We start from the raw sequence: 12,391 nt of genomic DNA, 5'->3' as shown, positions 1-12,391 counted from the left end.
TGTGGCCACGATACTCCTTTTTTAATCATGATCATAATCTTTCCTAGTTATGATCTTGGAAAGCAGGCCTGTATCTTCAGCATTTCCAGATACAATTTAATCCATAGCAAACATCAGAATGAAAAATTTCACCCAACGTCCTAAAATTCTGAAAAATCTGACCTCCTAAAACTGCATCTTCCAATTGGCAAATGTTATTTTCACCTAATACTCAGCAGCTCCACCTACATAATAGATAGAACTGCGCCCAGTTTAACTTGTTGAAGAATCACAGGGCTTTCCACCTGACTTTTGGCAAATTTTTAAAATTAAAAGACTGGAGAAAATGAAGTATCAAAAATCTCTTCTTGCAGGCAAATACAAATATGATAATGTCACTGGTCATTGAACAAAATAAACTTCAACCTTTCTACTTTTCAGGGGTTTCCGTAATGCTTTCCATTAAAGTGGACATTCAGAATGTATTTTACACCAAAATTGTTTTTGAATGGTAGTGTGCAACCAGTCTTTACTTTCCTACCGTAAGGGAAAACCTCTGGTTTCTCTCTGTTCCCTACCATTACCAAACTCTTTAATCCTGAACGAATCTTGTCTTCCATTGGAATACAAAGGGATTCCAATTGGAACACCACCACTCACATGCACCACCTGCACTCAGGTGTGTTACTGGGGACCCTTTCTGCACCCTGCCACCACAGCAAACTGGGGACAACTGGGAGCATCAATACCCCAGACCAAAGGAGGGAAAATATTCTTTTCTTCATCACCTGAGTTAATTAAGATTTGATCTTAAAAACCTTAACAAAGCAAAACCACTCTAATTGCAGTGTGTTTATTAAAGAACGAAGGCTGCACAGCTTGTTACTGCAGATCTTCCTGGGGAGATCAGCTTCTCCCTAACCCTTACGAATTCTTCTTCTGTGTAGTTCTGCAATGCAGTCATGGTGACGTGTTCTCATCACATCGCCCTCCCCAGCCATAAAAATAATTCTACCACAATTCTGAGCTGATTTCACCAGGAGATGCAGCATGGGATGTTAGAAACAAAATATCTGTGCCATACAAATGCCACTGAAAATTTCAACAAACAGGCAAATTAAGCTAAAATACCTGTATCTCTTGATGCTATGGCTCTTTGCTTTCTCTGCAGACCAGTGTTTCCAAATTGTTCAGGTTAAACTTTGACTTTTGGGTAACACAGATGATGATCTGATGTTTGAAGCTGTAACTCATTTCTACTTGGGATTAAAAAGAACAAAAAAATTCTCAGTTTTAATGATGCCTGTAGCAAGGAGACAGAAAGGGAAAATATTTAGCCTCAATGCCCTGGAAATGCAAAACCAAGAGCATCCACAAAGGGTTAAGCTAAAAGACCAAGCATACAAGTTCTCTGGAAAAAAAAAAAACAAAACTAAAATCAAATGGACAGTAAAGCCTATTTCCTCCACGCTAATAGAATTACAGAAATTACCATAAGAGCATGTGTCTGGGGACAAAGTGAATGATGCTCTGAGAGATAGGGCTAAGAGGATAAACAAGCTCAGTGCCAAGAACTGAACCCAGCCTGGTGCTCTTTCTCCCACTGCTCTCTCTTAACACAGCACCAAACGGGGGCACTGCTGATCCTTCCCTAAGGGCAGGCAGTGAAGCACCCACTGGTGTACTCCTGTCCCACAGGGTTTCCTTCCCATTGGTTCTAAACATGAGGCTAGAATCCCATATTCCTCTTTCCCCCCTTGGTCCTTGTACACAGATGTGTGCAGCCACCACTGCATGAGCCTTGCATCACCCAGTCATTCCAAATGGGGAGGGCAGTGTAGAAGGTGACTTGTGAGTTATCAAGGCACCTGGGAAATGCCTCACTTTGCAAGCCATGATTTTAAGGTTGAACTTCAAACAACTCCTCATTCTTTCTAATGTCCTTTCCCATGAACAATAAGGTTTTGTGGGATCAAGTTGGGATCCTGTGCTCATATTCCCCTTCTCGAATTTCACCTTTCTAATCTACAAAATAGGAATGGCCCAAAGACAGTTATTCTCAGCGGTTTGGTCAACTCTGATTTCCAGTCAAAGCCCCAAATTCTTGTCAGATCCCAGCTTCTATGTTTACCATTCTGGGCTCGATCCCACCAACAACTGTACGTGCCTTTATAATTACTCCTTGGGAATAGCACACCCTTTTTACATTGTCAAGCACCCAGCACACACTTCTGTTAGATGAGACACAAGAAGGAAAAATCTTCAACAATGTAGTTGGAAATCAGGTCCCACGATCTCAGTTCACTGCTAAATCCGGCATCCCTAATGTCGATATTAATTTCAGAACAATTCAATTACAAGATTTGTATTAATTAAACTTTCCCTAGCAGATTGGCATGAGCTTCTGACAGATAAGGATCCTGTATAGCAGCTGGCTGGAAAACTCTGCAGCGTTGTCAGATTACCAGGCTCATTTAAGCACCATTTTAAGGATTCTTGCCCACTATCTGTGCCAGAAGACTGCTCTTTGCCTACAACAGCATCTGTTTTCGCTGCACTTTATTTGCCGTTTCCAAAGCTCTAACAGCCTGGATAGCTGGAAGGGGGGCAGCACAGCAGAGCTGGTGGGAGCTGAGTGCACAGAGCCGCGCTCAAGGTCCTGCCGGCTGCTGCTTGCAGGCATTTCACGCACCACAGCAGCGAGCCCTCCCTGCTCCCCGTGCTCCTCCAGTCCTGACAGCGAAGCTCATCCTCAACAGCCGCTGGCCACGGGCAGTCATTCATAACACCATGGAGAGCCTGAGCACTCTCTTTCTAACTGCTGCTGTCTGCTTGCTCTGTCAAGGTGAGTGATCCTTAATTTGTAATTCTTCGATGGTAAAGGGAGGGTTGAAAAGGGGAGCAGGAGATGTTTTGGTGCAAATCATTTTTAAGAAGTGCAGAAGCATTCTCCAGCGTAAGGGGCAAATGTGCAGAACTGTGGTATAGCTCTTACTGTTACATAGCTTGGTGGTCAGTGGGGGGTGAGGGGTTAAACTTGTCCTTGCAAATCTTTAATCAGGTAGTCCTAATTAAAGATGCCAAACAGGACACATAAAGCCATTTTAACAGGAAGGAAAAGCACCTCACACATAAAGGTTTCACATATTGCAGAGAAGACAAGAAAGTGAAAACATTAAAGAGCTGTAAGTACATGCTGCAAACAGCACGTCCTCTCTCTGCAGTTATGGAAAGCACAAAATATTGAAACTAAAAATCACATGAATGCACTTCTCTAGAAACAGTGGATGCTAGATTTAATTAGAGTGCTGGTGACATGTAAAAAACTGGCAGTTTGGGATTTACTAGAATAGTTTATAAGATCTAGATTTAAAATTATTTACCTAAAAGACTGGGGAGAATTTATTCCAGGAAATCTCAATCTAAGAGATAGAAGATATCAAGAAATAATATGGGCAAGACGAGCAGCGAAAGAGTGTTCATTTTTAGTTAGCAAGCTGGCTTGAATGATTTCACTAATCTGAAAACAAAATTGCACTCCAAGTGAACAAGAGAAGGCACAAGGGATAAAAAGCAACCAAACAAAACAAAAAACAAACAAAAGACCTTTTAGCTGAATAGTTTCACATAAGGGGAACCCTTGTCTTAGGGAGAGGTGAGGTCTCACAGATTCGAATGTAACACCTGTTTTGTGTAGTCTGTCACCTGCACTTCTGCCTTGCCCCTTTCCCTACTAAAAAAACAAAAAAACAAAAAAACAAACAAAAAAAAACACTGGCAGAAAATAAACATATCCTTGCAAATATTAATATTTTATATCTATCCATATTTCTGTTTCAAAGGAACTGTAGAATATGTTCAACAGATTTCAGTTTGTGCCTTTTCCAAATTTGTATAGCACTTAATGACAAAACAGACCTTTTCTGTTGTTTCAGTTGGAATTCATGAGGATGTGTTGTCCAGAAGAGAGTTTGAGAGACAGCCCTCTAGAAATAAAAGGCCACTGGCTTCTAATAGTGTCAGGATGGTTATTCCCTAGATAGTTTGATAGTAAAATGGCAGTATAAAACACAGGCTCATACCTCATCCTGAAACAGATTAAGCGCCTTGTTGTTTAAGAATTTCAGTTTGCAGTTTTTGTGCTGGCCACAGGGTACAATGAACTGCACTTATGAGTGGCAAAAGGATAATAGGAATCTATTATAAGTAAAATCAACTTAGAACAATAAAGGGGTAATTAGCATATTTTTGAGTGTCTTTGAATGTAGCAGTTAATCAAATTTTAATCCTTTTTTTAAAATATTTTAAGAAGCAGGCTGTTATCCTCACTGTAATCATGCAATCATGACTCAGACTAGAAAGCAGACTCATTTCCTGGGACTCCTCCTATTGTCAGGCGTTCTGACCCCTCACCAGAGGCCTGCTCTGTTGGGCTACACTTTCCCTTTCCTCTGCTCCACAGACCTATGGCCTTGCCAGGTCGAGGGGACTGGGAGGGGAAAGGGCTTTTGCACTCCCAGTTCTTCAGTAATTCCCCAAAACTGTTTTTAACTCATTTGCAGATGCCTGTTAGGAAACCTCTGTTGTAGTACTGCCTTTCACTGCTGTCCCTCTGGAGGCCCAAGAGAACGTCCCTATGGCACAGTGCTCCTGCCCAGGGGGACTGGGTCTGTGCCCGGCTCACGCTGAGCACTCCGGGCAGTACCGGGGCTGTGCCCGGCTCAAGCTGTACCCAGCTCATTCTGAGCAGTACCCGGGGTTGTGTCCAGCTCATTCTGACCGTCCGGGCAGTACTGGGGATGTGCTCAGCTCATGCTTAGCACTCCGGGCAGTAGCGGCCTGGCCCTGCCTACACAGGGCTATGCCCGGCGCTCACCCGGTGTGCCCTCCGCAGGCTGCGGCGGCTCCGAGGCCGAGCACCGGCTCTACGCGGCCCTCTTCGAGAGCTACAACCAGTTCGTGCGCCCCGTGAAGAACGTGTCGGATCCCGTCATCATCCAGTTCGAGGTGTCCATGTCGCAGCTGGTGAAAGTGGTGAGTATCGCCCCGCCGGGCACCGCGGCAGGGCCGGCGCCTCTCCCGACACACTTCTCTTTTCCAGGACGAAGTCAACCAGATAATGGAAACCAACTTGTGGCTGAAGCACGTAAGTAGCGCTCAGTGATAACCCAGACGACATCGGCTCACTTCCCCTCGGCACGGGGACAGCGCCCGCACAGCCGGGCAGCTGCAGGCTCCGGGAGCACCGGGCTCCAGGCTCGGGTCCTCGGGGCTCACAACCATCCTGGGACACCAGCCCTAGATAGGATCCCTGAACAGCATCCCTAGACATGATCCCTACACAACATCCCGGGACAGCAGCTCTGGACAGAATCCCTAGACAGGATCCCCGTACAGCATCTCGGGAGAGCAGCCCGGGCTCCCCCACTCCGCGCCGGCTGTACCGCCCGACCCCTTCCCCGCAGCGCTGCCGCCCCCCAGCGGCCGCCGCTCGGCCTGGCAGGCGGCGACAGAGCGGGAGCGGAGCAGCAGGGACCGGGAGGGAACGGACAGGACGACAGCAGAGGAAGGCTGCTAGACTTACTGCAGTCGCTAAAGATTTTTGCCTGGAGTCTACCAAACGCGCTGCCTCGGCAGACACCAACGCAAGGGAAGCACCTCGGCACGGAGGTCCCGCACAGCGCCAGTTGGTGCTGGTTAGCTCTGGTAAAGTGACAACCAAAAACGGCTAAAAAAACCGGCTTTGTAAAAATGCAGTTAGTCACTGTTGCAGTCAGCTTCGTAACCAGCTTAGCTCCCACGTTTAGCTTGATATTCACGTTTGTTAACACGGAGTTTAACAAGCGCTGGTGCCAAAGGCTGTTACCTGAGCTGTAACACACTGGAGCTCTCTCTGCCCCAAGGTCCCTCGACTGATGCTCACAACTTACACCACAGCCTCCAGGAACTTGTCTTCACTGTCACACAGATACGTGGGTCTTTTTGAGATCAAAATTATTGCAATCTTACATTATCTGAAAAAAGAGTATCTTATTCCTTCTTCCAGCTTGTTCCAGCTACTGAGTAGGCATTCCTGGGACAGTCACATATATTTAAGTTCTATATGGACATGACCAACAAGGTCTATTTATCTAGATATCTAAGCTGTGTGTGAACAAACACCACACATATGTGTTTGCTAAAGAAACATCTAAACACTGTAGTATCCAAAATAAATCAACCCAGGAAGCAGTATGACAGCACTTGGTTCAGATCCAGTCCATTGAATTTCAGTTTCTTCACAAACCTAACACAGACTCATTTCTACCATAATTAGATCTGGAATGATTACAAGCTTCGGTGGAATCCAGCAGACTATGGAGGTGCTGAATTCATCCGAGTTCCATCTGGCCAGATCTGGAAGCCAGATATTGTTTTATACAACAAGTAAGGCTCTCGCATATTTAATTTCTTAATTCAGGGAGGGAGAGGTGATGTTACCAGTTCTAAAAAAATCATCAGCAGCAAGTTCACTGAACTTACATCAAGTTCAGGATGCACTGAAAAGCTGCTTTTCAACACACCTGTGTCCTGCATGCCCCCACTGCTATTCTCACCTTCATGCCAGATGTCAGCATCACTGGGCAGAAGCCAGCTCTAACCTGGAGCTGCAAGTGAGCAGGCCAAAGGGAACTTGGCTTTTCCCCTTCACAAGGCCCTTTGAGTCACAAGTTTAACTGAAAGAAATGGAAATGCTAGCCTTTCAGCAGCCAAATTCACAATTCGACACCTCTGACAAATAAAAGCCACAGATAAAGTTTACTTTAGATGTCAATTTCTGAGACTGTAAAGAACCAAACCATAACTAAATTGATCTGTAAGATGGCAATTCTCAATGAAATGGACTCAGGTACATAGATCCAAAACTCAGGTCTATGGATCAACAGTGATGACACGCCTTTTCTAACTGTGGCCTTAAAACCTCAAATTACCCTTTAGTTACTTTTTCATATACTCAGCTGGATCATGTAAGTTAGCAAAGTGGGACTTATAAAAAGCTCTTACCAAATACACTCCTTATATAGCAAAGATACACCCCAACCCTAATCCCACCTTCCATAGTTACTACCTGCACTGTCCATGGAAGAGGTGGAAATACCAGTAATATTCTTATCATCCCTTGAGTTCTGATGTGTTTGATCAATCTAGAATTGAACAGAATAACTCAGTTGGAAGGGGCCTACAAAACTCATCTAGTTGGACTGCCATTTACAATCTGTTATTTGCCATTTTAAATATTGATTGCACCAAGCCATGCTCTTAAGAAGGGAGAATATTTGCTTTCAACTCCCCCCGGTGAGTTTATAGAGCTGCTTGTTTCAGTTTAACCATGCAAATTTACAATGGTCACCGACTCAGTCTTGCATGAGCAGTTCATTTTCAAGTAAACAAGTAATTGCTGACTTCCCCAAAACAGATTAAAGACTTAATGTATACAACCTGAATGTATGAAACTACCTGGAGTAGATCACTCTAATTTTTGTTATTTTTACTTGATTTACAGTGCAGTTGGGGATTTCCAGGTTGATGACAAGACAAAGGCCCTTTTAAAATACACGGGTGATGTGACATGGATACCTCCAGCAATATTTAAAAGTTCATGTAAAATAGATGTAACCTACTTCCCATTTGATTATCAGAACTGCACCATGAAGTTTGGTTCCTGGTCTTACGACAAAGCCAAAATTGACTTAGTTCTAATTGGCTCTACAATGAACCTGAAGGATTACTGGGAGAGCGGAGAATGGGCTATAATTAAAGCTCCTGGGTATAAACACGACATCAAATACAACTGTTGTGAAGAGATATATCCAGACATCACATATTCTCTTTACATTAGGCGTTTACCTTTGTTTTACACTATCAATATGATTATTCCCTGTCTGCTGATTTCTTTTCTGACTGTATTAGTTTTCTATTTGCCCTCAGACTGTGGTGAGAAGGTGACACTCTGCATATCAGTGCTTCTCTCTTTAACAGTGTTCCTTCTTGTTATCACAGAAACCATACCTTCTACTTCCCTGGTAATTCCCCTTATTGGGGAATACCTCCTTTTCACCATGATCTTTGTTACTCTATCTATTGTCATCACAGTATTTGTACTCAATGTGCACTACAGAACACCCAAGACACACACAATGCCTGTGTGGGTGAGAACTATTTTCTTGAACTTACTTCCCCGGATCATGTTCATGACAAGGCCTACCAGCGATGAGGAGAATAATCAGAACCCAAAATCATTATTCACTTCTGAGTTTTCAAACTTAAATTGCTTCAACAGTTCTGAAACCAAATGCTGCAAAGATGGCTTTGTTTGTCAAGATATGGCATGCAGCTGCTGTCAGTGTCAGCGCACGAAGTTCTCGGATTTCAGTGGCAATCTCACTAGAAGTTCAAGCTCTGAGTCTGTGGATCCTATGCTTTCATTTTCAGTTCTGTCACCAGAAATGAGAGATGCTATTGAAAGCGTGAAATACATTGCAGAAAATATGAAAATGCAGAATGAAGCAAAAGAGGTAAGAACATACTTTACTGTTACTCAAACTGCAGATACCTTTTGCCATTAGTGTGTTTGGTAAGAAAAAGATCTCAAACAAACAGACAAAAAAGATAGACCATTATTTTATGCAAGTAAGTTACACAAGCTGTATTACAAATATGTGCAATTTTGAACTTGTATGATTGAGAAGCAGCTCTGCTACACAGTGATCTCTTTATTGACAATACATACACTGAGTGAGGCATGTTAAGGTAACCACCGCTGGAGAACGTACCAAAGCACCCATCCCATGAGAGCTGAAGTTAGGTATTTCCAAGCTATAATTTTAATAGTGGAATTTGCTGACCCTGTGGCCTTTAGAAAGTTATATCTCTCTCCCACAGCTTACCATTAGCAACAGAAATGTCAGCGTGAATGTCCCTCACAGTGATGATGGTGCTCATTCTGTTGCTGCTGCAGAATGAAGTGCTGGAGCTAAATGAGGCAACTACTGCAAGACAGGGACCAGCATCTTTCACAAAGCTGCATCTTAATACAATAAAGGAGAAGAAAAATGAGAAGGTGTTTTCTACCATGTTCCTCAAACATACTATGAGCAGTAGCTATACCATCACCATTTTTAAATCCCCAACCTATGACACTTCATTCTAACTTCACTTTGTTTATACTGAAACCAGAACTCTCCTTAGATTTAGAAAATACAGGGTTGCTTTGGGTTTAAGTTTCCCTTCACAAACAAGTTCTAAGCTAAAAAGAACAAATTTCAAAAGCAACAAATGCATTATTAGTTCCTTATCATTCTCGAAGGAAAACAAGAAATTTGAATTGTTACATCAATAGTAACTAAAATGATCACCGAGTTGCTATTAGTCTACAACATATAGAATAGTTCATTGTCCCTCTTGCTTTACTATAAAATTCACTGTAAAAAAAAATGAAAATTAGAAAAATCAGGTGTTTTTTGAAACTTGGTTCCCTTTTTATGTTTACAATACAGAGATGAATTTTACATAATGCATGAAAACAGTTAAATTTCAGTACTATAGAATAAAGTACAAAATAATTATATTCCAATTAATATTTGCTTTTTACAGACTACCTAAAGACCAGTAGGAACAGTCTGTTTCAGTAACGTTTTCTGGAAAAACCTAAGGATGCAAAGCTTTACACTTTAATTTTTGGAATAGAGAAGTTGTGTCTCCTCAAGTCCAGTGTCTTGGTGAACAACCTTTTGGATTTGAAGCAGCAGCTTTTGGCATTACTGCAAAGAGCATATTCAAATAAAGCTTCTTGAAGATAAATTCATTTGTCAGTGAAAACAGATGTGTAACTTGTGTATTTGTAAGAATATCTACACACAGAAAAACTGTGCTTCTTTTATGAAATGGTCTTATTGCTAATGCAACATATTCACCTAATAAACATGTCAATTTGCTATTCTTTTCTTTCTTTTCAGATTCAGGATGATTGGAAATATGTTGCCATGGTCATTGATCGTATTTTTCTATGGGTTTTCATCCTGGTATGTATTCTAGGAACAGCAGGATTGTTTTTACAACCTCTGATGGCTGGAGATGAAATGTAAAGATTAAATAAAACATTGTGAAATCAAATAAAACTGCCAACCAACTCTGCATCCTCCTCCCAGCACCTCATGTCTCTTCCATGTGTAATAGAGCAAGGATCTCTCTTGGATTCAGCTTCTCTTGACCAAGGCAGTTTTGTTCAAAATGTGGAAAAAGAAATTCTTTGGAACCTTTATGACAGCTAATTTCAAAATAATACAAGCTATGCTTTACAGCTACTTCCTGCAATAACTGGAGAAGACGGAGGCAGTTAAACCTTATAGGAATGTTTTAAGAAGGGGCTAATAAAGAAATGGAAAATTACGTGAATATTTGGAAAGTCAAGATGGGTTGAGTGCTTTGGGCAGCTAGGTTTGTTTCATAGTCTGATGCCAAGCCTCTTCAGAGCACGACAGGATCTTCTGGAAGGAGTGCCTAGTGACTTCCATGAATGCCCTCCCCAGGATGGAGTGGTGGGAAGCACAAGTACCAAAGGGCTGGAATGCAGACATGGCCACCTGCTGGACAAACTGACCCACACAGAGGCAATGAAGGAGTGAGGAGAGGTTTATTACAAAAGGAAAACAATTAGGTAAAGAATAGATGATGGTAATAAAGCAGACATAAAGCAAACTGTGCATCCCCAGACTGCAATGTATATGAAAGTTGTCAGGAAACAAAGCTGCTCAAACCTAATGATGTTTAGAACTGTGTACAAGTAAAACACGGTAAGACAATCTGCAAGTGATGCAAAGGATCAGAATATTCTGACAGGATAATTTGGATACAGAGGCATCCTGCTGCAGTGAAGTGTTTTATGCCAAGGGAAGGCAGGCAGACAAAAATAGTCCTGTAAAGTGTGCTAAAATTGTTGCTTATGCATATATATCTTCTTTTTTTAAAAAAATCAGTAACTGCAGATTATTTAAGATCATGAATAAAGAATACAACACAAACTGTAATCAGATCATATTTTGTAAAAATACAAACTGTTCTCTCTGTACCAAACCGAAAACTTTGTGGAAATACAGTGTATCAAGTGATGTAACATTTATTAAAATAAAGAGAATCAAATCGTTGATAATTGTGCCTTTTTTCATTTATTTTGAGTGAGTGACAAAAATCTAGATAAGACATCATTACCTACAGTTCAATACATTCAGCAGTAAGTTACAGAAGTAAAAGTTCATGCTTCTGAGTATATTAACATTCTTTTGTTTCAGACACACCTGATAGGCAGAAGACCCCAAGGATTCCAGTGTCAGCTGTGTTATCTGAATCTAGCACGACCAGACTAGAAGTCACTAAAAGAAATTAATGCATTTGCAAAAACTCTGAGTTACTATAGTAAACAGAGTGATTCCACTGGGCAATGTGCTGTCCATCATGATATAGCTGGGCAGCCTGAAGACATTTAACAGGGGGAAAGAGATGGAATGGGGAATTCAAATAATAAGATATAGATCTAATCTACAGTTGTACTCACTTCACTTTCTCTTCAGGTAAGAGTAAATCTCAGTAATTCAAACCTATGGAAGACTTTAAAAAGAAAAGTTGCATTTGAAGAGGAAACAAACTATCTGAAGTACTGCAACTTGTACACAGAGAAAGTCATTGATGCATTGTTTAACCCCAGTAATACTGAGAAGTTAAAGCTCTTATATTAATATAAATTAAATCAGATAATCTTTGCAAATTCACCTTTAAATTTACGATGGGAATAGAGGAAACATGGATATCCAATGTCAGATCCAAGTATGTAACTGAAGAGTGACTCCCTAAGTGCTGTTAAAAAAAAAAAAGAAAAAAAAGGCCTGCCTGATATCATTTCCCTACCTGTGAGCTACACAAACCCAAGAATATCCTGCAGATTAAAGCACTTTGAAATAAATATTCAATTATGTAAGTTATGACATAAGCAATCACTATTATAATCAGTGCAGGGCTATTCTAAAGATCTGGGAGGGGGTATAGGAGAAATATGTATCTGTTGTTCAAATTTATAATCACTATAAAAACTTCAAATCATTGAAGATACCACCATTTACATTAAAGCTTCTCATCTAGACATATTATTCATGTAGTCATTTAAGCAAACAAAAAATTCCTAAGATTTGCTCTAGCCTGGCACTCCTGTATTAGGCCTACAGGATGCAATTACATTATGAACAACACTGAAAAAACTTCAGGGTAGGAAAACCCCCAACTTTTTAGAGTCCTTTTCAGAAATTAAGCTACTAAGAAAGGAAGAAAGGTGGCACTGGAATCAATGTACAAATACATCTTAATGGAATAATTGAAAAATGGC

The 12,391-nt window shown here is 41.3% G+C and overlaps 1 protein-coding gene across 1 annotated transcript; it reads left to right on the top strand.

The window, feature by feature from the left end:
• Positions 1–2,685: 2,685 nt before the first annotated feature.
• CHRNA3 (cholinergic receptor nicotinic alpha 3 subunit) lies at positions 2,686–10,103 on the top strand. The gene is made up of 6 exons (XM_062501112.1): positions 2,686–2,824; positions 4,874–5,013; positions 5,081–5,125; positions 6,296–6,405; positions 7,523–8,534; positions 9,975–10,103. The coding sequence occupies exons 1-6, from the start codon at positions 2,770–2,772 to the stop codon at positions 10,101–10,103; spliced, it is 1,491 nt and encodes a 496-aa protein (XP_062357096.1). The 5' UTR covers positions 2,686–2,769.
• Positions 10,104–12,391: the final 2,288 nt, after the last annotated feature.

This window comes from Cinclus cinclus, chromosome 13, assembly GCF_963662255.1.
Source record: "Cinclus cinclus chromosome 13, bCinCin1.1, whole genome shotgun sequence".
NCBI lineage: Eukaryota > Metazoa > Chordata > Aves > Passeriformes > Cinclidae > Cinclus > Cinclus cinclus.
Note: the sequence above shows the minus strand (reverse complement) of the source record. Positions and strands in the feature narration are given on the sequence as shown.